This window comes from Planococcus citri, chromosome 1, assembly GCF_950023065.1.
Source record: "Planococcus citri chromosome 1, ihPlaCitr1.1, whole genome shotgun sequence".
Taxonomy (NCBI): domain Eukaryota; kingdom Metazoa; phylum Arthropoda; class Insecta; order Hemiptera; family Pseudococcidae; genus Planococcus; species Planococcus citri.
The window spans coordinates 66,708,628-66,732,421 of NC_088677.1; the positions used below are offsets into that span (position 1 = coordinate 66,708,628).

Consider the following 23,794-nt stretch of genomic DNA (forward strand, 5'->3'; position numbering starts at 1 on the left):
CATTTTGTAAAACAATTTTCATAAAATTGACAACTTTACCCCTCTCCCCCCTCAGTAAGCGTGAAATCGCCATTTTGGAAAAAGCTGAACGGGTCATGCTTATAGGAAATTTAACGTAGAACAATTTTAGTTCAATCACTTTTTCCCCTCCGACCGTTCATTTCGGTTAAATTGCAAAAAAACGTAGATTGACAAAGGTTAATGACCTCTTGCGGGGGTAGCATACAAGTTGTGGTGTGCAACTTTGGTCAAAATATTTTCGAGTGTACCCGCAACCGAGTTCACGTTCTAAATTGTCGATTTTCATTTTTTAAAACAATTTCCATAAAATTGACAACTTTATCCCCTCCTTACTAAGGGTGAAATCGCCATTTTGGGAAAAACTGAACTGGTCATGGTAATAGGAAATTTAACGTAGAATAATATTTACTCGAACATTTTCCCTCTAGGACCCTTCATTTCGGCGATAAAGCCGAAAAACATGTTTCGGCAAAGGTTAATGACCTCTTGCGGGGGGGGGGGGGGGGGGGTAGCGGTGAAGTTGCAGTGTGCAACTTTTGATGGGTTGTTTTAGAGACCAATCTGAACAAATTAATGTAAAATTCAGCTTGCCCCTAATTTTCTCGAGGTTCGACTAAAAATTTTGCTAAAATGACTGGACTATAATATGTATTACTTAAAAATCACACATACAAAATATTTACTAAACATCACACTGAATTTTTCGCATGTAGTGTTGCTCACCTTTTTCACACATTCTAATTACAAAAAGAAAAACACCGTAAATTTTTTTGAATTTTTGAGGATGATCCCCCTTTGAGGAAAAATTTGAAAACAATTTATGAAAATAGCACCTATTCATGTAAACATATTTTTAGGAGAAAAAATTATTTTGTACCAGAATTAGGTTCTGATATATGCTGGTTTCAAAACGTATCTTGTCAATATCTACCCCCTCCCCCTCTGGAGGACTAAATAATTTTAAAACAATTCATGTGCCTAGACTCATGTCTCTTACACATGTTTTCGATGAATCCAAAATTTTTTAATCCAAACTCGCTAAAGTATGATTTTTTATCCCAAAAAAGTATTTTTTTGTAATTGTGGTCATGAGAGGTGAGGCGGAGAAATTATTTTGGTTTCAAATTTTTTTCATAAAAGTTCCTAACAGTGCTTCAGCTAAATGTCAAAAATCTGAGAAGGGTATTTCACTTACTTTACCTGGAAATAAGTACCCTCTGTTGACTTCAGAGCTGAATTGATAGGCAAATATTCTATTTTTGACGTTGAAATAGCCATATGCAAGTGATAAATGATAAAAAATTGGAGGTCCCTTGAAAAATTCATCTCTCAGAGTTCATCACACATTTTGAAAATGTTGTTACATACTAAGTACTTTCAAGTATGCATACTAGGGTGGTCCTTAACTACATGGCAAAAAAAAATATGCGATTTTTTCCACCCCCACTCCTAAAGTGGTGACCTCGGGTGAGAAAATAATTCCCTATTTTTTATTTTTTCCATTTTCAAAAAATTCGGGCTGTGGTGGTCCCCTCAATTTTCAAAAATTTGAAAAAAACTTAATTCAAAGAAAAATTTTCGAAATTTCAAATTTTCGAGTTCCATCATCTGTAGAAGGTCCTTTTTGAGTAAAAAAGCCTCTCATGGTGATTTTAGCCCCCTCCCATGAAAACCAAGCTGACCCCCCAGAATAGCTGAAATTTGTATATTATGTGAGATGTCCTAAAATTGGTTGTTTTTGATCTTTCCTCCTAATTTCAGCTATTCTGGTGGGGTCTGCTTGGTTTTCATGGGAGGGGGCTAAAATCGTCATGAGAGTCTATTTTACTCAAAAGGGACCTTTTAGAGACAATGGAACTCAAAAAGTCAAAATTTTGAAATTTTAAAAATTTTTCATTGAATTGGTTTTTTTTTCAAATTTTTGAAAATTGAGGGGCAGTAGGGGCACACTGCAACCCGAATTTTTTGAAAATGGAAAAAATAAAAAATAGGGAATTATTTTCTCACCAAACGACAACACTTTGTGGGGTTGGAAGGAGGAAAGACCAAAAACAACCAATTTTAGGACATCTCACATAATATACAAATTTCAGCTATTCTGGGGGGTCAGCTTGGCTTTCATAGAAGGGGGCTAAAATCACCATGAGAGGCTTTTTTACTCAAAAAGGACCTTCTAGAGATGATGGAACTAGAAAATTTGGAATTTCAAAAACTTTTCTTTGAATTAGGTTTTTTTTCAAATTTTTGAAAATTGAGGGGCCCACTGCACCGCAGCCCGAATTTTTCGAAAATGGAAAAAATAAAAAATAGGGAATTATTTTCTCACCCGAGGTCACCACTGTAGGGGGTGGGAGCGAAAAAAATCCCAACTTCAAAAATAAGGACCACCCTAATGCGTACATGTATAGGTAGTGGCAAAATAATTATAAAAAGAGATTGAAAAATTATTTTAAAATAGTTTGTTTAGTAGGTAGGTAGGTATTTCAAATCAACATCGTATTTGAATCAAAGCTTTATGCACATGAGTATTTATTGTAATTTTATTTCAGAGATATGAACTGTGGCTGCAGCAAGTGGGAAGGTCAGACCTACATCTAAAAAGTCAAGAAAATGTGCGGAAAAGTTACCGTGTTTGTAATGAACATTTTCCTGATAATCAACGAGTGCCAGGAGCTGAGAGGGATCACTTGAGATCAATTCTCAAAGCGGATGCCTTCCCCTGTTTAAGTAAGAATTTATTGATACTCGTAACGTCGTAACTATGTCCTGTAACGGCTATCAACAGGCTTACATTTCAGCAAAATTTATTTATTAACCTCATTTTTGTAGAAATTCCCAAATGTGCAATGGACATGGATGTAGACCATATCGAAGATGAGCTGGAGAATAACTCAGGTACGTAACTAAGGATCCATTCATTTTATAATTTAATGATCCAAATCACAACCTACCTACCTACCTACCTACCTACCTATATTTATATTCATGTCAATTATGCCTGTGTTTTAATTTGCACTTTATTTTTATACTTATTAGCTGAAATTTTGGATATCCGAGATGCTGACATAGACCCGAATGAATTTTTAATGGAAACTGTGGATATCAATGACAACTCGTTGAATAACTCCGGTAGGTACACACGCATTTCATAAATTAATAATACAAGTTACTACCTACCTATATTTATATTCATGTCAATTATGCCTGTGTTTTAATTTGCACTTTATTTTTATACTTATTAGCTGAAATTTTGGATATCCGAGATGCTGACATAGACCCGAATGAATTTTTAATGGAAACTGTGGATATCGATGACAACTCGTTGAATAACTCCGGTAGGTACACACGCATTTCATAAATTAATAATACAAGTACTACCTACCTATATTTATATTCATGTCAATTATGCCTGTGTTTTAATTTGCACTTTATTTTTATACTTATTAGCTGAAATTTTGGATATCCGAGATGCTGACATAGACCCGAATGAATTTTCAATGGAAACTGTGAATATCGATGACAACTCGTTGAATAACTCCGGTAGGTACACACGCATTTCATAATGTAATAATACAAATCACTATACCTACCTTCATTTTTTATTCACTTCAATTATGCCTGTGTTTTAATTTACACTTTATTTCTATGTTAGCTAAACTTATGAATATCAGCGACATGGAGAATGAGCTGGAGGAAACGAAGCAGCACCAGGAAAAAACGAAAAAAATCAAAGAGGTCTCCCAGTAATGTCACACGAAAAAAAAAAGAGCCAGGAAATCGGAAAGGTATGCTTGAAAACTTCTTCAGATTTTTGTACCTATCATCTTACTATTTTATCTTGTAGTTTGTTATTGTTTAGTTAGAGCTGACCAAGTAACCAACATTAGAAAGAAACTGCCCACCCAACATTAGTATAGGTAGTATAGTTTTGTAGTTTGGTAGTACATTTCATCGTTCCTCAATGTAGTATACCTATCAGAATTGTACAAAAACGTGTTTCCTTTGAAAAAAAATATTGTTTTAAAACAGTTTTTCCCCTTGTTTGAAAATGTATGTTCAAAATGCTTTTTAAACACAAATTCAATTGTTAATTGTTTTGGATTCAGTTTTTCAAATATTCGTTATGTAGGTAGTCATCAATTTTTAAGATGTAGGTAACATTATAAAATTGCTATAAGGCTCTACAAATATTGGAAAATTACAATCAAAACACAAAATTTGTCTAAAAAAAAGTACAGGAAGAAAAATGAAAATCGAAACATCTAGTTCATTCAATTCCACCTTTTTTTCTATGAGATAGTGAAAAAAAATTATTTTTTTAGAAAGTCGGAGGTGAAAAAAAAACACGTTTGAAAACGTTTTCAACGTTTCTTGTCTTTTTTTGTTTTGGTTTAAAACACTAATTTTTTTATATGTATTTGTTTTAATCATGCGCAACTCTGATAGGTACATATAATCCGGCCAACTGGTGAAAGTTTAATTTTTAATTTTCAATTATGTAGTACATAAGTACTTAGTTTACATCTAGTAAATGTGGTGTTATATGTTAAAAATGTATATTAGATATTGTGTTGTATTGAAACTCAATTTTAAAACATGAGCATTTATGTTATATTATATGTACAGTGTGTGAAATCAGGCGCGGAATAGGTCGGTTGGGGGACCCTGGTGAATGCACCAAATGAGTCCTTCACAACCCCTCCTTTCTCCCTTCAGAATCTTTCTCTTGTTTTTTCGTCGGGTTCAGATACTCGAATGCAAGTTGTGTAATTGATTTTTGTTATTTATCTTTCATTTAATTTCGCAAAAATGAGTTAATCTTATGGGAACAAAAGTAGAAGTTTCTTCGGAGAAAGAGGGAATGAACTGACAATTTTCTAACTTGTATGAGAAAACAAGTTTTTCAAATGAAATGACAATTTTTCCAGTTGATTGATACATAATACATAGTTGCAATAAGTAATGATTATTTCAAAATGATTATTTTTCGTTCTAAATTTACGCAAGTTGCACTGGTTTTAAAACACAATGTTTTTTCAAAAATTTGTATATGTATATTTGCTTCAAAATTGTAGAATTTGAATGAAGGATCTTTGAAAAATTTAATTATGAAAAAGAAAAACAAACAGTTCCGAATGAAACGAGGGCGAAATCCTGTTTTGAGAGTGAATGGTAAATGTTTCTGTAAGTTCAGTTTAAGTAAAGAACTCATTGGAGACAAGTGAAGCGAAGGCAAAAGCTGTCAAAAATTCGCGTTTTGAAATGTGAAAATTTTTTTTTGCGATGCATCAATTTTTTGACTCTATCATTTTGTTATTTGAATAAAATAGGTAATTTAAAATTTCAATTTGGAAACAAAAAAAAGCGAACAGGCCCAAGGGAAGCGAGAGCACAAGTTTGTGAAAATTCATGTTTGGAGATAGTTAAAATCGTATATTTTTGCTTTGAATACAAAGCGAGGAGAGGGGGGGGGGGCTCATTGGTGTTTCGAGACCTTTGTCAATTCACCAGGTAACATCATGGGCCAGTGCATCCCTGTGTGAAATCTCATGAAATTACTTTTCATTTCATGCACAAATTGCACAATTGATACTTTCAAGTTTTATAAGAATTTCATATTTAAACTTGTTAAAATGTACTTACGTAATTACGTAGTTTGGAAAACAACGAATTTGAGGTTTTTTATATGATTTTTCACTGCTGCTTTATGCTGAAAATTCAAAACTTTTTATTCAATTTATGATTTCAAGGGGGAAATGCATATAACAACTTTTTTTGTAGGGTCAATATGAAATTTTTTTTTCAATTTTCAAATTCTTGTATTTTTTAGCATACATGTTAATCTTCTACAATTTAACTTCACCAAAATTAAGAGAGCATACAATTTCCTCTCTACTATTGATCGTATTGTTTAGTAGCTTAGGTATTTATATTGTAGGCCTAGTAAATTGTTTAGGTACCTACGGTACATAGTATTCAAGTACGTAATAATTGAGTGTATGTAGCATAAGTACGTTTCCTTAGTTATTTTGATCGGTGTGTGGCTATGTCGGAGCTAGATGGGGACTTGGCTTAGTAAAACAAATAAATAGTCAAGTCTTTTTCTATCTCTTATTTTCCCCACCGAGTGGCACATTGATGGATTCAACAGCGAATTATCGACGCAGGTTGAAGAATTGGAGAATTCTTAACGTCAACGGTGAAATGGATTCAGGAATCTCCAGAATGGCCATGAATGTTGAAATTAAGTTTTAAGGATTTAACATAAATTTCATGACTAATTTGCATCATTTTTACCTACTAAAAATATATTTTTCATAAATTTTCAAAGACTATACTCTTTCCTGAAGGCAACTACTTTGACAGGTTCTTCTGTTAGAGGATCAGGGAAGATATTTTCTTCAAAGCGGGGCAATCTACAAAAATTCCAACCTAAAAATGATCAACTTTCGGATACTTGAATTGATTTATTTTTTGAATTGCTTCAACTAGGGTGAGAGATTTTCACATTAAAAATAATAATGTACAACATTATTTTCTCATGCTAGGAGATAACTGCAAAATGTGGCAGCTTGAAAATTCCATCCTTGCACAATAAAGTACTCCTTAAATGATATCTGAATTCTGTGAATTCATCCCATATAAATTGTACTTTTCTGCTTAAATCAATGCCAATAAACGATGGGTAAAATGAAATTAAAACTGCCCATCCGCCCTCGATGATATTGCTGTTACTTATGTATGGTGTTTAGGTATGTTGTAGGCTTGGTGAATTGTTCATGTATGTATTGCTTACATAATGTTTTATCTACAAGTACATATGTATGTTGTAGGTAGCATACATTTTGTTGCTGTTGGTTATTTTAATCGGTGTGTGGCTTGTGTCCGAGCTAGATGAGGACCTGGCTTTGTAATACCTACGTATATATTGTAGGTCCTTTTTTCTCCCCATTACCATACCAAATTTCACATTGATGAATTGGCCAAAAATTTCAGACGTTGAAAATTCTTTTCACGAATTCTATTGGAGTGTAAATACTTTACGGGTCAAGGATCTTATACCAACTAGAACATTTCAGCGTGGAGGAAAATAAATATTTATCTCAGTTAATTCTTACAAGAAAAGTTGGATTGTAACACCATGCAAAAATATGCTGCCGACCAAAATTTAAGGTGTTGAAGTGCATTTTCAAATTTATAGCAAATTTTTGAAAATCGAATTTGGAACAAAATTTGAAAGAAATAAAAATCTCGCCAAATCAACGTAGAAAGCTAAGAAGAATTTTAGTCATAACTTCTCGAATTCGTTTTCAATCGGTTTGGTGGTTATAAGTGGGGTATTAGGGTGGTCCTTGAGTACATGACGAAAAAAAAATTGGCAATTTGTTTCGCTCCCAACCTTCAAAGTGATGACCTCAGGTGAGAAAAAGATTACCTATTTTCTATTTTTTCAAATTTTGAAAAACCCTGGCTGCGGTTGGACCCTCAATTTTTAAAAATTTAAAAAAAAAGTACAAATTTACTGTGAAATTTTAAAATTTTAAAATTTTGAGTAAAATTAATTCTCGTTACGATATTATCCCCCTCCCTAGAAAACCCAGTTGGCCCCATACAGTACCTGAAACTTGTATTTCAAGTAGGTACCTACCCACATTAAAAAGTCTAATATTACTCGTTTTGTGTATTTGGGTAGCTGCTTGAATAAAATGCATAATATTGTTCATTTTCGATGAATTATCAATTATAGTTGATACATGTGAACCCCACTGTCCTTATTACGAGATGTATTTTTGAAAATTGGAATTTAAAAAAAAATCATCAGTAAAGCTTTTTAAAATTCAAAAAAGAAAATTGAAAATTTTAAAAGAGGAAAAAGTGAAAATTTTTAAACCTAAACAATGAAATTTTTATCACGTATTAAACTTTAAAAATTCACCGTTTTATTCTACAAAACTAGTAATACTCGACCTCCCCCCCCCCCCAATAAACTTTGAAAATTTTTTCAGTTAACGGGGAGCCATTTGGTGAGTTCGTGATACTAATTTGGGAATCTCTGGTCCTGTGCCCCCTCCTCCTCCAATTTAAATTTAAGGGATCCATGCCGCAGCCCAAGTTTTTCAAAAATGTGAAAAATAAAAAAATTGGAAATTATTTTCTCATCACAGGTTACCAATTTGAGGGCTGGAAGGGGTGAAAATCCCAAGTTTGCATGGAAATGAGTACTATCACCCTAGTGGGATATACATATATTGTATAGGTACCAAGTTTCTGCTTTCTAGGTTGATTTGGAAAAATTTTGAGGTTTCATTTTTTTGGGCCAAAATTTGATTTTCAAAAATTCACCAAAAATCGAAAAATGCAACTGAAATTTTGGGTAACAGTATATCTTTACGTGCTCTCTCCATGTAGATTTGTCCAGAATGAAAATTTTTCTGCCAATTGGGATATCTCTCGGGAGTTTGTTTATTGATTCCTGGCGCAAAATCCCCTATCCACTCCGATAACAATTTCTCTTCTTAGCCCTTCAATTGCTTGTACCAAAGAAGGCTCATCAACTTTATCAAAAATATAGCTCACTGTATACCCAATTGTAGGTCTACTTGTGAATAGGTTTCACGTAAATTTGAAAAAATGGCTATTCAAAAAGCGATTAAGAACAAAAATAAGAAAAAAGTTTAAATATGTACCTTGTACCTACCTATTTCTTTTTCCTATGAACGAATGGAAAGTAAAAAACTCAAATTGACTAGGTATTTTCAAAAATAATAGAAAATAAGAAATGTTTTCGAAGGTTTTTTTTTATTAATTTCAAAAAAGAACCACAAAATGCCGCTCCTACCTACCTATTAAAACAAAAATGAAAAATTCTGTCAAAATTTTGGAAAATTTATGCTTCATTTAATACTTACTTCGCTTTTTTTAGGTTCAGGCCGCAAAAAAAAAAACAAATCCATCTTGAAGAAGGCCGGCGTTACACGACTAAAACAACTGTCTCCTGAGGCCTTGGCATTATATAATGTTGTTAAAAGAGCGCAAAAAAAGAGCATCAAGTATGTCCGGCGGATTAAAAACTTGAAAACGAGAGTGAAGCTTTTGGAAGAAAATTTAAGAAACGAAGATGGTATTTATGCCAGAATTGAAGAAGCCCGGATAAATAGAGCCTCAAAAAATTTCTTTCGCTGTCAAGTGAAATGCCAGAGGAGAAAGAAAAAAGGCAGAAGGTATTCACTTGATGACAAGATTTTTGCGCTCAATTTGTACAAACACAGCCCAAAGTCGTACAGATTGCTTCAAAAAACATTTGCGCTGCCTTCAAAAAACACGTTGATGACTGTCCTGCACAATCTTCCCTTCACAACTGGAATCAATTCGAAAGTTAAACAACTCCTAAAAAAAAAAGTAGCCCGAATGCCACGAAAAAATCGGTTGTGCACGCTGATTTTCGATGAAATTAATATAAAACCTAATTTGTCGTATGATCGGAAGAGCGACGAAATCACAGGATTGGTCGACTTGGGAGGTGAGGACAGAAAACCAAAATTTGCAGATCACGCAACAACGTTCATGCTGAGGGGAATCTACCAAAAGTGGAAACAGCCCCTCAGCTACTACTTTGTCGAAAGTAGTATGGAGGCGTTCGCTTTGAAGGCGCGAATAGTTGAAAACATCAAATGTGCCCAGGAAGTAGGGTTAAAAGTGGTGGCAACGGTGTGTGACCAGTCCACAATAAACACTCGTTGTATAAACTTCATGAAGCTGGAAACCACTGAAGCCGCATTCCGCAAAGAACAAGAAAATCGATCATTGGGCTTTTACGTTAATGGACAAGAAATTATACCACTCTTCGACCCACCTCACCTCCTGAAGTGTATCAGAAACAATTTGCTGGAATCTGAGTACGCTTCATTCAGAATGCCCAGCAATTTTTTCACTGATGAAGAGAAGACAAAACCAGTAGAATACACAGCTTCCTGGGCACATATTGAAGAACTGTACGAAAAGGATGTCGCAAATACAGATTTCCAAATCCTCACCAAATTAACGCCAGAGCATATTTACGAAGACAAGCTCAAAAAAATGAAGGTCAGCGTGGCAGCTCAAGTGTTTTCGCATAAAGTCGCGTCCACAATGACGTTTGCCGCTGGTAGGTACCTACTTAATTCGACTTAGGTTCATACAAGAGAATTCCTTGACTTCAGAATGTCCAACTAAAATGAAACACGAATACTAGGGTGGTCCTTATTTTTGAAGTTGGGATTTTTTCCGCTCCCACCCCCAAAGTGGTGACCTCGGGTGAGAAAATAATTCCCTATTTTTTATTTTTCTATTTTCAAAAAATTCGGGCTGAGGTGGGTCCCTCAATTTTCAAAAATTTGAAAAAAAACCAATTCAAAGAAAAATTTTTAAAATTTCAAAATTTCGAGTTCCATTGTCTCTAAAAGGTTTCTTTTTAGTAAAATAGACTCTCATGACGATTTTAGACCCCTCCCATGAAAACCAAGCTAACCCCACCAGAATAATTGAAATTTATATTTCAGCTTTTCTGGTGGGGTCAGCTTGGTTTTCATGGGAGGGGGCTAAAATCGTCATGAGTCTGTTTTACTCAAAAGAAACCTTTTAGAGACAATGGAACTCAAAATTTTGAAATTTTAACCATTTTTCTTTGAATTGTTTTTTTTTTCAAATTATTGAAAATTGAGAGACCCACCGCAACCTGAATTTTTCGAAAATGGAAAAAATAAAAAATAGGGAACTATTTTTTCACCAAAGGACACCACGTTGTGAGGTTGGGAGGAGGAAAGACCAAAAACAACTAATTTTAGGACATCCCACATAATATCCGAATTTCAGCTATTCTGGGGGGGTCAGCTTGGTTTTCATGGGAGGGGGCTAAAATCGCCATGAGAGTCTTTTTCACTCAAAAAGTACCTTCTAGAGATAATGGAACTCGAAATTTTGAAATTTTAAAAAATTTTCTTTGAATTGGGTTTTTTTCAAATTTTTGAAAATTGAGGAGCCCACCGCAGCCCGAATTTTTCGAAAATGGAAAAAATAAAAAATAGGGAATTATTTTCTCACCCCAGGTCACCAATTTAGGGGGTGGGAGCGGAAAAAATCGCACATTTTTTTTACCATGTAGTTAAGGACCACCCTAGTAAACCTACCTACCTATTTTTGGTTTTTCTGCACATTATTTCTGACAAGGGAACTTCACAAGAGTGCGTCACCGATCGTGAGTGGGCAGCTACAAAAGCTAAAAATTTTAAAGGATTGTATTCCTTTATTTCGAAAGGCCAAATGGGTCATTGTACAAATTGTGACGTTCCCTTGTGAGTAGGTATTTTTAATATGTACCTACCTTAACAACTGTGTATCACTTATTCATTGTATTTCTAGGTCCTGTGTTGCCGAAGGAAGCAGCGGATACGGCAAAATTTTTAAACCTATTTGACCAACTCTTCGACAGCTGCAACAGCAGCATTCTGGGCAAAGATGCGCATGGAAAAGTACTGCGTGAAGCAGTGTCGAAGAAGTCAGCGCACCACAAACTATGGAGAAAATCCTTGCCGGTCCTGTCTACCATTTCGTTTAAAACCAAAAAAAATAAGATATCAGTACCTCCATCGGTTAAAAATTGGGGTCATACGATAAGAGGTAAATTATTTTATAATCGTTTAGGTATCTGTCAAATTGGGCCTACAATCCACTTTGCTACGAAATATTTCCAATTTATTTGGCGGATCATAATTAGGACGCATATCAATTCTTAGCGTTGTACATTAATTTGGTGAAATTTTATTTTTTTTTTAAATTTTGGACCCAACTTTTTTTTTTAAAATTCACCGAAACGAAAGCGGAAAAATTATCTTAAGCACCTGAAATTTTGGGTGGTAGTACATTTTGCATGCTCTTGTGATCTATCTTTGTCCGGTTTGGAAAGTTTTCCTGCATTTGGGAGATCTTCCTAGCCCTAGTTCGGTATAATAGGTACATTATTAATTTCAAATTTTTTTATTATTAGGAATGCAAGATCTTTGGAAGAAACTATCTGATATGGGCGTTGACAAACTCTGCACGAGGAATCTGAATCAGGATCCGTTGGAGATTTTTTTCGGTAATATTCGTTTGCATGGAGCACGCAATGTGAATCCTACTGCAGCATCTTTTGGATATTCCACAAAAACTTTGGTTATGAATAATTTTTCGACCAAGAGCTCGCCTTTTGCCAACTGCGAAGATGAGGATGACGAATTGGGCGCGTTGTCAAATTTGAGAGAACTCTTTCAGAATCCGGCGAAAACAGAAAACTTCTTTGAATTTGAATTTCAGAAGGATGATGCCCTTATTGTCAAGCAGCCTTCAATACAAAATATCATGGTAATAAATATTACTTCATTAATTGCTGGGTTTTCTATAAAGAAGATGTTCAAAAAAATCGGAGTTTGTAAGCTATGTAGAAAGGAACTAGTTGTGGATTCATCTTCACCTAAATCAAATTCTCCAGAGTATAAACTTATAAATTTTAGAGCTTATACCAGAAGATGCTTGATTCGTCCCGAGTCAAATTTTATTCGTGTAATTTTTGTACTAAGTCAAGTATTGCGATACTATTTACCTAAGCTTATTCAAGAAAAGCACCTTTGTTCAAAATTAACTACCATTTGTCGCGTGTATCTTATAGATGTAGAAACCAAATTCTCTTGTGAGAAACATGATATTGAAGAAATTGTTCTATCGCAATTTGTACCATTTTATATTAATACCTATGTAAAAAATGTCAATCGTATACTCGAAGGAAATGAAACCAGAGCAGATCGTATCAACGGCGATAGGATCAAAGAAGCTGCTTTGAAACGTTTCATCACGTACCGATCGAGAAAAAATGCAATTGCAAGTATGAAGAAATTAGATTAGCCTAATTGTTACTCATTTAATTTAGTTCGATTTTCATCTGATATTTAATAGGTATTTTTCATTTATTTTCACGTTTTCAATTCTCATCGCAAACTGATCTGAAATGTGTAGGTACTAGGTAGGTAGTGTAGGTCACAAACTCCTGTGTATGGGGCTTACCCTATGAACCAAGGTTCATGAATTTTTTGCGGATTTTAAATTGTTTTTCCAATGGAGTGAGTGAGTGAGTGAGTGAGTGAGTGAGACATTCATTTAATCACTTCATAGTGATTAACAGGGACCAGTGGAGTGGGATTTTGTTCACTGATTCAGTGAAAATGTTATTTCTTTTCTTTATGCGAATATGTAGTTGGTACCTCCTTTTTTTTAATATAGGTACCTTTCTGTTGTAGGCAAGTAGGCATGTTTGAATTTACGACTAAACCCATATCTAGTATTTGTTGATTCATGTTGGTTAATAAGCAGGTATAGGTAGGTGATAGGTACCTACGTACTTATTTTTAAGGAGAGGCGTTTATACCTATCAAAATAAGTACTAATTTTCGAGAGCTTCTTCCCTCGCTTCGTCGGGCTCGTTTACTTTTTATATTCGATTTTGAATTAAAAAAAAAAAAAATCAATTTTGAAGCAAAATGATAAACTTGTTATAAGTTATACTTATTATCACCACACAAACAAACACCGTTTTTATTTATCTTGAAATACTGATTCTCGAGAGCTTTTGTCCTCGTTTCACTCGGGGCCGTTTGCTTTTCTTTGTTTAATAATAAATTTTTCAAAAAAAATTATAAGTTGAATTCCATTGTTTTATACTTCTTGGAATACTAATTTTCTAGAGGTTTAACCCTCGCTTCGCTCGGGCTCATTTGCCTTTTATTTTCAATTTTGAATGTTTTTTAAAAAATTTCATCATTTGAATTTAAAAATTTTTAAGCAAAATAATAAACTTCTTATAAGTTCCCCATCACCTAAAAAAACGTAATTTTTTATATGTACCTCTTGAAATATTGATTTTCGAGAGCTTTTTGCGTTTGCTTCGCCGCGCCGGGGCTAAAAATTATGTTTTCGACAAACGCTTGCTTGAAAAAAAAATTTGGAATGTTTGAATATATTGGAAAACTGAAAAAGTTGAATATAAAATTTTGCCTCGTCCACTCCCTTCCCTCTTAAATATCCTTCAATTGTTTAAAAAATGTCCTGCTAAAAGTCCTTCTTCTAAAATTTGAGTTGGAAATTTCAAGACAAAAAATGTTACGAGTTGGCATTTTTATGTCCCCTCCCCCCTGAAAAACCACCTCGGTACGGCGCTGACACTGCTATACGCTGAAAAGGGTTATGCATGTATATTGTATAACTATAAGTCATTTTTTGTAACTTCAGTTACCTACGTTAAATCAATTATTTTTAGTATTATTTTGTATTAATGTTTTCAACGTTGTGTTTTATCATATAAGAAGTAGTATTTGTGTTCACAGGTATGGAACTTGTCCCATGTCCCCCTAGGGTGAGCCTAATATTTAAAGTTCGATTTTGATTGCTCCCAATAGCTAGATCGATCGTCGATTCATTTTACCTACAATATGAGATACTGAACATTTCAGCTCAGAAATTATATTTTAACCCCCGCCGCAAAACTGCTTATTATGGGAACATGGAGATACATAGTGAAAACAATTTGTTTACCACCTCAAAATTGAGGCCAAAATAGAAAACATTCAATATTATAAGTGAATTATTTTGGTATTGTTTAACTTTTTGGTGGTGAAGCTGTACCATTCGAGTGTCGACTAAGGTGAACATTGCAGAATAATTTCAACCTATGAGGCCCCAATTTTTTTTTAAAAACTACCTATGAAAATTTGTAAGGTTTGAGAATTTTTTGACTGTGCATTTAGATACTCTTACTCTTCTTGTGCCAAGTCTGTTTCAGGTTATTCGTACCCCAATTACAATAAGAGCATCAACTTTGATTTTTCAGTAAAAAAAGTCATCGAATTTGGCAAATTTTCAGAATTAAAAAAAAAAAAAGGTGCACAGGAATCCCCTCGATTGAGTCCCACGGGATGAAGATTATCTTTGGGGATCATTTTTTATTCATAGGATATAAAAAGACAATGAGACGACAAAACGTAGGTACTGAAATTGGATAAGTACCTACTCATTTTCCATTTTCGTAATTTATTTGGGAGGTATTTAACCATTCTTCCCTCTCTTTTGGACCATTTGTATCTCAACTATAATGAGGGTATTCACTTGTATTTTTAGGTCAAAGAACTTGTAGAATTTGGCAAAGTGTTATAAGTTTGAAAAAAGTTTGAGGTACACAAGCCCCCTCCCTTCCTAATGAAATTCATAGGACGCACGGGGAACAAAACTGACTCATAATTTGGATTCAAGGAGATTGTCTCCCATGAACTCTTCCACGGCAGAACTGCATCGTAATGAAGTAAAAACACATAAACGTCTTTTAAAAAATTGTACCTAATGCTGAAAAAAAATAAAAACGTTTTCACCGTGCTTCTCTATTTTAATTTCGATATGAAAAAGGGGGACTTGGGCACGGGTTAAAATTAATTTTTCAAGGTGATATTTTCAGGATATGATTTTTTTAGGAATACGTATGAAGCGATCTGTCTTATGAGAGCGATAAAATTTTAAAGAAATATTTCTGTCATGTTTAGATGAGGGATGCCCCCCTCTCCTACCATCATGATTGATGCGGCAAATGTAAAATTTCATAATTTTTCGTAGGAAAATTACATCTACAAATTTATAAAAGCTGTCGACCTTGTTTCTCCCTTGTTAAATATTTTCTCAACTTCTGAATTTCTGTATTTTGTAATATTTATGCTCGAAGGTTGAAAAATTTGATTGTATGTGAAAAAACAATGTTTTAGGTAGGTAACTACTTCTAGAATTAAAAATTGACAAAATTTTTGTTTTTCTGTTTCAAAATTGGGTATACCTATCTTGAAGAAGTATTAAAGTAAACAATTTCGGAACATGTTTACACTACAGAAAAGCATCTTTCATTTTCTGTACAAATTAATTTTTGCTTTCTGTTATCTTTTTAAATTTGCTTCTTTAGAAAACTTTAATGAGTAATTATAAATTTTTGGAGTCAGAAAATGAACTCCTCATAATCAGATCAGAAGAAGCATTTTTTTTACCTCACAACATCAATTTTCAAAAATTTGTGTCCATGTATTCGCTCAATTTTGTTTTGTTTTTTGTTTCCTTTTTTTAAAAAAATGAACTGTTATAAAAATTAGAATTTATAAATGTTTAAACAAAGCAAACACAGTCCTCACATTTTTCGAAACACGAATTTTTTGCAAGCTTAATTTTCTTCAAAATTGAACTTTTAGGGAAAATGTTATTTAAATTTTTAAAATGTTCAAACTAGAAAAAAACACTTCTCACACTTTTTGAAACACGATTTTTCGCAAGCTTTTACCTTTGCTTCGTTGTTAATAACTGTTTGTGAATCTTCTGTTTTAGAATTTAAATGGTTTTGTACCCAAAATTGAAATCCATCCCAAATTTTGGTTTAGTGGGTAGCTATACAAACTACAATGGTACTCTTGAAAAACACTTTCGGTCATTTCCTCATTTTATTCAGCAAAATTAGTATTTCCATCATTTATCTTGTCAGTCATTAAATTTTCAGCCTCTCCCTCCAGAAAACCTCTAGTTTCATACCTGTGTAGTGTGTGTTCAATTTGATTGTACATAAAACAGAAAATCTTTTGAGATGCTTCTTTATATTTTTTTCAAATAATTGAAAAACTACTGTTTATTTATACTTTAGTGTCTCTAGAACAAAATACAAATCTTAATTATTTTTGTAACTTACCTGTACACTGTTCTGTTATGTAAAACGTAATATTGATTTGAATAAATCACATACTCATTATCGAATCGATGTTTTTTTTTTTCAACGCGAGTAATAAAAAATAAAAATTTGAATGAAATCGAAAAGTAAACATGAATCATACACTAGCGCTCGTTATTGCTGCGACAGAATGACAAACTATGGGTCCGATCCATTCAGATTTTGTTTATGTTCGCGTAAAAAGTGAGTAAAAACTTGGTCCCTCCTCCACAGTATCTGAGTTGATGATCTATTTCATACGTGCAGAATAGAATTATCTATGTTAATTTCTCAAAGATTTGCTTGCTTTATTCTATAATTTGTGAGTTTGAGTTGATACAATATACCATATTTGATAATCGTTTGCCCTAAGCCCTACGGTTTTATCAGCACATTAGCCAGAATTTCATGCTAGTAAGGTAAGTAATTTCAAATTTGTTTTTTAAATTTATGCTGAGTTGTAGTGTAACATGAGAACTACGCTGAAGTCATAAAACGTCCTCAGATTTTCTGAAAACTTTGTGACACTGGTCACTGAAATTACTGCAGCAGTGCAACGTAGCACAAATGGATGACAATAATAGTTAATCCTGGTCGTTTTAGTAACAGCTCTGTGATCTGAATATATATTACGAGTATGTATCGACTTGCCAGGGATATCAATACCTACATTATGTGAATTTATGCATACCTCTGAAATATAAGAAATGAGAGTTTGTAATAGGTAATGCCTTTATTATTTCATTCCAGGACGTATTGGAAGATTCCGAATTTCCGATACACTTTAGTGGGTATTTTCAACTACTACGGGCCATTTTTTAATGAAATAAGGTGATATCTACTTTCGTCGCAAATTTGATTAATATTCCTCTAATTCTATTCCTTTAATTGGGTTTTTTTCTTCAACAGAAGTTCATCGAACCAGTCAAATAATGAGCGACTTGAATGCTTCAACGAATACTCCTGCATTTACAAAGCACCCCACCTGTACGAAAAACTGGTTTCATACAAGTGCTAAAAAATTCGAACACGAGTTCACGTGGATAATTAAAGATTTCAAGTTACAAGTACCCAACATGCGTAATAGTCGATTAAAGTCGTCCGCGTTTTCAGCTGCGAATGATTCTCGTGAGTGGGTTTTAGAACCCTGGATCGGCGGCCAGCCGGACTCTATATTTCTTAAATTAAAAAGGATTCCAATTGAGACTAACTCCAGCTCAATATCAGGCAGTTTTATTGCTTCACTTATAAACTCCGAACATCAGAAGTGCAATAGTTTTCAATTCCAGTTTTCTACGGGTGATCAAAATCATCTCGACAACATGTGGTGCGAACGATTTATTAAATGCAGTGATTTGACAAACGAATTATTACCCGAAGGCGAGTTGAGGATTTATTTCAAAATTGCCTACATTATCGATACAATCACTCTCTCGAATCATTTTCCACTAGAATTAGTCGATGGATCCAACCCCGTGCATGACTTCGAAAAATTATTCAACGATGATGATAGCAGCGATGTTATAATCGACGTTAACGGAAAGAAATACCCAGCTCATAAAATTATCCTGGCAGCTCGTAGTCCAGTATTCAAAGCCATGTTCAAACACGATATGAAAGAAAGCCGACAAAACTGTGTTGAAATTAAAGATACCGACGAGAAAATTTTCCAAGAGATATTGCGGTATATTTACACTGGGAAAGTTGAGAATTTGAACGATATAGCATTAGAATTGGTGCTCGTTGCAGAGAAATATGATCTTGCGCCTTTGAAGAATGCATGTTTAAGTGCACTAGGTGCATTGCTGTCAGTGGAAACTGTGGTAAAAATTTTGGTTCTAGCTGATTTAAATGACGCACAATGTTTGAAAGCTCAAGCTATTGAATATATTCGAGCGAACTTGATCAAAGTCATCAAATCAGGAGGCTGGAATGATTTGTACTCTAATCAAGGTTTGATGAAGTGTTTACTAGATTCAGATGATTGAAATATTATTTGGCCTCAGCCAATATTATGTATTATGATTATGAATGATAAAATGAATTTTCTTTGTACGGTGCATAATATACCAAGTTTTCAGTAATTTAATTTCTTTTTAGTTTTTAATTGATTAATTAAAGTATCAATTATTTTTCGACTTTTTCAACCTATATTATCATATCTATTTTTATTTATTTTTAAAAAAAAATAGTAATTGAGTGATTTCAATGCAAGTGATATTAAAGTGTTCATTTTGTATCATCTGTAAGTATTTTGTGTATTCGAGTATTTGTTTAATAAAAGATACTTTAAAGTTATGGATAGTTTTCTCTATTTAGTAACCCAACCGTTCATGTTTCCTAGGTGAAATTATAATTTAGCAGTTCGATAATAATAAAATATTGCGAATTTCGCGCCGAAGTGTAATTTCAATTTGTCCAAACAAATTCGACGTAAAAATAACTCGATGAATATCAAAAAATAACATTTAATAAAAACATTCGCACATCAATAAATTAAATCAATTTACTATAACCTATTCCCATACAAGTAACCTTCACTTTAGTCACCGCATGTTTGACAACATCTTCGTCAGGATTCGAATACGGTTCAAGTTTAAATACAACTCCGAAAAAGTCCTTCAAGTGTCGTAAAAACTGCACTCTAAAAATACCAAAAACAACATCAACAGGTGTCAGAATCAGAATCCAAATATGATTTAAATCATTGATATTGGGATAACTTACGTATACGGAGATAGAGGTCCGAATAAATACTGAGATAAATCTTTAGCCTGAAGAGCCATATAAGTACAAGCTAAACTTTGAAACGACGAATCGATACATCCTCCTCGACATATTTCCTCCAGTAAAAGAAACGCGCCTTTTTCAGCCAACTCTTCGGGGACGGTTTTCACACCTTGGCCCGGAGTTGATACAACATCAGATGTCATAAAAACACCGCTGGTAGTTTCCGAATATAAACATGCTCCGAATCCTATAATAAAAACACAACGATGTAAATTGTAAATACATTCGTAGCACAATGTAAGCTTAAAAACCACTTGGGTAATTACGTACCTGGACTTTTACCAGCTCTTTGACCAGTCATGTGATCCACACTAAGGTAAACATCGGGAATAAATTTTAAAAAAGCTCCTTTAGCTTTTTCCACCATACGATTAGAAATGGAAGGTGAAACACGTAACGAAAACACTGTACCACGTATTCGTCTGATTTTTCCATAATCCATTACCTGGAAAAGACACGATTCGTTAAGATAATATAGAAATCAACGATGTGTGAACGTTGAATCGATCATTTCGTACTTGAACGGCTTTTAATTTCTTGATATTAGGACAGTTGAAGTATATTTCACCTCCACCATTGGGCTGAACACCTCTCTTCTTGATGTTGAATTCGATCTCATCCGGTATATACATAAATTGTTTGAGAATTGGGATAGCTGCGTGTTTAAATGCATCGACTGGAGGATCTTTCTATAAACGGAGAGAATTTAAGATTAAGAGTAACGTCTCTAAGATACGTTCATGTCAACTCATCGACAATACGCGCAGATTAATAGCTCACCTCGTGATTAGTTACACCTCTCAGTGTAATTTGTAATCCCTTTTTAAAAAATGGAGCCAGTATAAATATAACTTCTAAATAGTATCCAATTCCTCTTTCTTTACAGCATTCGTGATCGACGATACCTCCTGTGAGCAATCCTGGCTGAAAAAATAACTTGGTACCGATTTCGTTGATATCTATGACCATTCCGTTGGTCATTTTATCAACTAAACGAAGCAGATTGACTTCATGTTCTGGAATAGAGAGAAGAAATGAGTCAATTTCTGATCATAAATGAAATCAAACATCACGTAGTACGTACCTTTTAAACCGGGTTCTTCGGATTGAGCTCTAATATCGGTAATTTCAATTGGTCTACCGCTTAGAATAGATAAAGCTATACGTTGACGAAAATAATTGCTTCCTTTGAAGACTAAACGACTGCCTTTTTCTTGAACCATGTTCGCAATTTCGAGCTGATCGAGTATTTCTTTAGAGCTAATTGAACAGTGAACACATTTCGATAAAGAAATTTGTAACTAAACTTTACTGTAATTTTTATTTTAATGTAAAAATGAAAATTAGGATCAGGAAAAATTTTTAAAAAGCGAGCACGTGAGGTGATAGTGATAAGGAGATGCGTTGTTGTTGTTGTTGGGTGATTGTTGTTATACGAACCGTGGGGTGTAGCCAATCACGTTGTTCCATTCAGTTTCAGAACCAATAGGAAATGTTCATATTCTTATCAGTATTTCTATTTTTCTAAATACCGGGTGTCCAAGAAATAATCATTCAAAAAAATTGGCGTTTGTTGAGTGATTATATTATTTCAATTATTAAACACGAGAGAATCTTTCATTTTGCATTAAAACAAATAACGCCAACTCAGAAGCACATTTTTTTGATTGTTATTCAATTCAATTTTCACTTGGGAAAATTTTTTCCCCACTTTTGACTTTGCTTTATCAAAACGTACCAATTTCTTAGACACCCGGTAGGTAGAATTCAAATTTTGATAACGAACGAAGTTTTTGGCGAATTTTTTACTTACTTTTTTACTTAGTTTCATTGTTTCATTTAGTTTCATTTCAAAGGAATAATTCGTTGAGTTTATTCGTTAATAGTGTACTGAAAAAATGACTTTCACATGTGAAAGGTGTACCGGAGAATACTCGACTAAGAAATCTTTGAAACGTCACTCGATGATATGTACAGGAGTCATATTACGCAAACGTGCAAATGTTGCCAAAGGTAATCCTCCTGATCCTATGAAATGTCCAGAATGTAAAGAATCATTCGTGAATTTAGATCCGTTGAGAACACATATCGAAGTAAATCATGACGTGAAAATTGAAATGGAGACACTGTTTTTCAAAACCATGTCTGGTAAAATCATAATTTCGGAGTACTTCGCCACTGACTATTCATTAGATCTACGAATGTTCTAATTTTTTTCGATTGTTTAGATTTTCTTAGTTGGAAAGAAGGTATAGAAAAAGAAGTTAATTGCGGATATCGTGGAAGAGGACATACATATACCAATACAACTGAACGGAAGTACTTCTTCTGTAATCGCAGTGGATATAACAAATCTCAAGCCTCAGGGCTTCGACGACATCTTAGTATCAAAATCGATGCAACTTGCCCTTCTACGATGGTAATGCTTTCATCGAGATGTATCTCTATCTGTTTAGGGATCTGTTTTCATATGTATAGTTATATTTTCCCATTTGTCGATTGTAGACCGTGGTTGAAAGTGCGAACGGTGTAGATGTCACGTTTTATAAGACTCATTTCGGTCATGGAACTGGTATAAGAAGATGTTTAACTGATGATGAACGAGAATTGATCGCAAGTAAATATTTTTCGTAGAAATCTCCAATTATTGGACAGAATTACTCTTTATGTTCCAATTTTCTAAGCTTACTAATTGAAAATTCATTTTTCAGCTAAAATCGGTAACGGCGCGTGTTTCGAACAAATTCTAAATGAAGTCAACGATCGCACATCCGACTCGTACCATACCAGAGCGTTAACTACGAAACAAGATTTGCTGAATATAATCCAAGAATACAATCAACGTATAACCTCGAACCACAACGGTTCGAAACGTTTGCTGGTTCAGGTTAAATTTCAAACAATCTCGGACATATCATGGACTATCGAATCGGGTTCCGAAAAACACGCCATTATTCGCATAAAAAAAGAATGCGATATAAATAACTGTTCGTTTAAATGTCGATTCTGTAAAATCTGCTCCCATTTGTACATTTGTGATTGCATCGATCATATCTCGAACCCGAAGACTACCATTTGTCAACATATTCACGCTTGTGTATTCAAACTGAAAAGTATTCAATTACAAAGCTGGTGGGAAAGAAAACGCTACGACGGTACCGGTACCGAATCAACTAACAAATCGTCGACGACTGAAAGTGCTAAAAATACCGAAAAACCCTCCGGCAGTACCGAATCAACTGAAAAATCGTCCACTGAAAGTGCTAAAAATACCAAAAAACCCTCCGGCGGTACCGAATCAACTAATAATTCGTCGACTGAAAGTGCTGAAAGTGATGATAATAGACAAACAGAGCAACGTTCGAAAATGTTCATTTATTACGCGGATAAAGGAAATTGTAGTAAAATTGATGTTAATATGTGAAGCTGAATAGATGTGATTAATCGAAAGGTTTCTAAGATTGGTGATTCTGAAGCCAAAGATGTAGATAGACGTTTGTAGAGGATTCGAATCAGTGTTGGAAGAATATTATAAGAATTTAGGTTCTTATTCTTAGCTTTTTTTTGAAAGAATATTCGAAAATGTTCTCGTTCTTTTTAGTATATCAAAATTGTTTGTTTTTGTTTCTGTTACTGTTTGTTCTTGTGTTCTACTTTTAATAACGTTTTTAATTAATTTCACAGATTTTCATATTGAAAAGATGTCATGACGACCTATCAAAGGGGATTAAAATTTCGCGAGAATTACAAATAGGTATTCCATCGAAAGTGTTTTTGAGTATTTTAAAATAATTCTAAGCCTAAAGTAATCAAAGCTCGTACTCGGTTAGTTAGTAACTTTTAGTCAATTTTTCAAAATGATAGTTGCTAAAATTATCATTTTTTTTTAAGATTTTCAAAAATTCAATTTTTCCAACATTGGTTTTCTTTTTGAAAAAAAATTATCAAAATTGACAAAATGTCTCGTTTTTCTCCAAGAATTGTTAGAAATATTTCAGTCGTGTTTTTTTTTTTTTTTTTTTTGTTGCAAAATTTCAATAATTTTTTTTTTTTAATCACTTGAAAGACTCGCTTTTTTACAAAAATGTATTCAGAAAAGTCTTAATTTTTCGGCAAAAGTTGCGATTAAGTCTCACTTAATGCCCGCAGATTGATGTCAGAAATTGCCAAAATGAAAATGTATCACAATTGTAA

General features: G+C 33.7%; 3 protein-coding genes and 1 long non-coding RNA gene across 5 annotated transcripts; 3 read left to right on the forward strand and 1 right to left on the reverse strand.

Moving 5' to 3' along the window:
* The first annotated feature begins 2,794 nt into the window (after positions 1-2,794).
* LOC135842502 (uncharacterized) lies at positions 2,795-3,302 on the forward strand. The gene is made up of 3 exons (XR_010558133.1): positions 2,795-2,916; positions 3,058-3,150; positions 3,264-3,302. It is a non-coding gene; the product is annotated as an uncharacterized LOC135842502 (long non-coding RNA).
* Positions 3,303-17,024: 13,722 nt separating this feature from the next.
* On the forward strand, positions 17,025-19,108 carry LOC135833419 (protein roadkill-like). Of its 2 annotated transcripts, XM_065347232.1 has the most exons (4): positions 17,025-17,229; positions 17,316-17,445; positions 17,561-17,641; positions 17,720-19,108. In XM_065347232.1, the coding sequence occupies exon 4, from the start codon at positions 17,743-17,745 to the stop codon at positions 18,796-18,798; it is 1,056 nt and encodes a 351-aa protein (XP_065203304.1). In that variant the 5' UTR covers positions 17,025-17,229; positions 17,316-17,445; positions 17,561-17,641; positions 17,720-17,742; the 3' UTR covers positions 18,799-19,108. The 2 variants fall into 2 exon arrangements, with proteins under 2 accessions (XP_065203304.1, XP_065203303.1); XM_065347231.1 differs by lacking the exon at positions 17,316-17,445.
* A 154-nt stretch (positions 19,109-19,262) lies between these two features.
* On the reverse strand, positions 19,263-20,999 carry Rtc1 (RNA terminal phosphate cyclase 1). Its single transcript, XM_065347228.1, has 6 exons — positions 20,685-20,999; positions 20,381-20,616; positions 20,119-20,289; positions 19,871-20,045; positions 19,538-19,787; positions 19,263-19,454 (listed from the first exon to the last, which is right to left on the reverse strand). Exons 1-6 carry the CDS (start codon positions 20,821-20,823, stop codon positions 19,307-19,309), a joined length of 1,119 nt encoding a protein of 372 aa, XP_065203300.1. The 5' UTR covers positions 20,824-20,999; the 3' UTR covers positions 19,263-19,306.
* A 364-nt stretch (positions 21,000-21,363) lies between these two features.
* Positions 21,364-23,250, forward strand: LOC135833416 (uncharacterized). Its single transcript, XM_065347227.1, has 4 exons — positions 21,364-21,748; positions 21,829-22,019; positions 22,106-22,217; positions 22,312-23,250. Exons 1-4 carry the CDS (start codon positions 21,499-21,501, stop codon positions 23,022-23,024), a joined length of 1,266 nt encoding a protein of 421 aa, XP_065203299.1. The 5' UTR covers positions 21,364-21,498; the 3' UTR covers positions 23,025-23,250.
* Positions 23,251-23,794: the final 544 nt, after the last annotated feature.

What these genes read in the sequence shown, in the direction of transcription:
- LOC135833419 (XM_065347232.1), top strand. Translation starts at nt 17,743, where the DNA reads ATGAGCGACTTGAATGCTTCAACGAATACTCCTGCATTTACAAAGCAC.
- Rtc1 (XM_065347228.1), bottom strand. Translation starts at nt 20,823, where the DNA reads ATGGTTCAAGAAAAAGGCAGTCGTTTAGTCTTCAAAGGAAGCAATTAT. An exon ending in AAGAGCTGGTAAAAGTCCAG is followed by an intron (nt 19,788 to 19,870) that starts GTACGTAATTAC and finishes TTTTTATTATAG; the next exon opens with GATTCGGAGCATGTTTATAT. An exon ending in GGACCTCTATCTCCGTATAC is followed by an intron (nt 19,455 to 19,537) that starts GTAAGTTATCCC and finishes TGGTATTTTTAG; the next exon opens with AGTGCAGTTTTTACGACACT.
- LOC135833416 (XM_065347227.1), top strand. Translation starts at nt 21,499, where the DNA reads ATGACTTTCACATGTGAAAGGTGTACCGGAGAATACTCGACTAAGAAA. An exon ending in GTTTTTCAAAACCATGTCTG is followed by an intron (nt 21,749 to 21,828) that starts GTAAAATCATAA and finishes TCGATTGTTTAG; the next exon opens with ATTTTCTTAGTTGGAAAGAA. An exon ending in TGAACGAGAATTGATCGCAA is followed by an intron (nt 22,218 to 22,311) that starts GTAAATATTTTT and finishes TTCATTTTTCAG; the next exon opens with CTAAAATCGGTAACGGCGCG.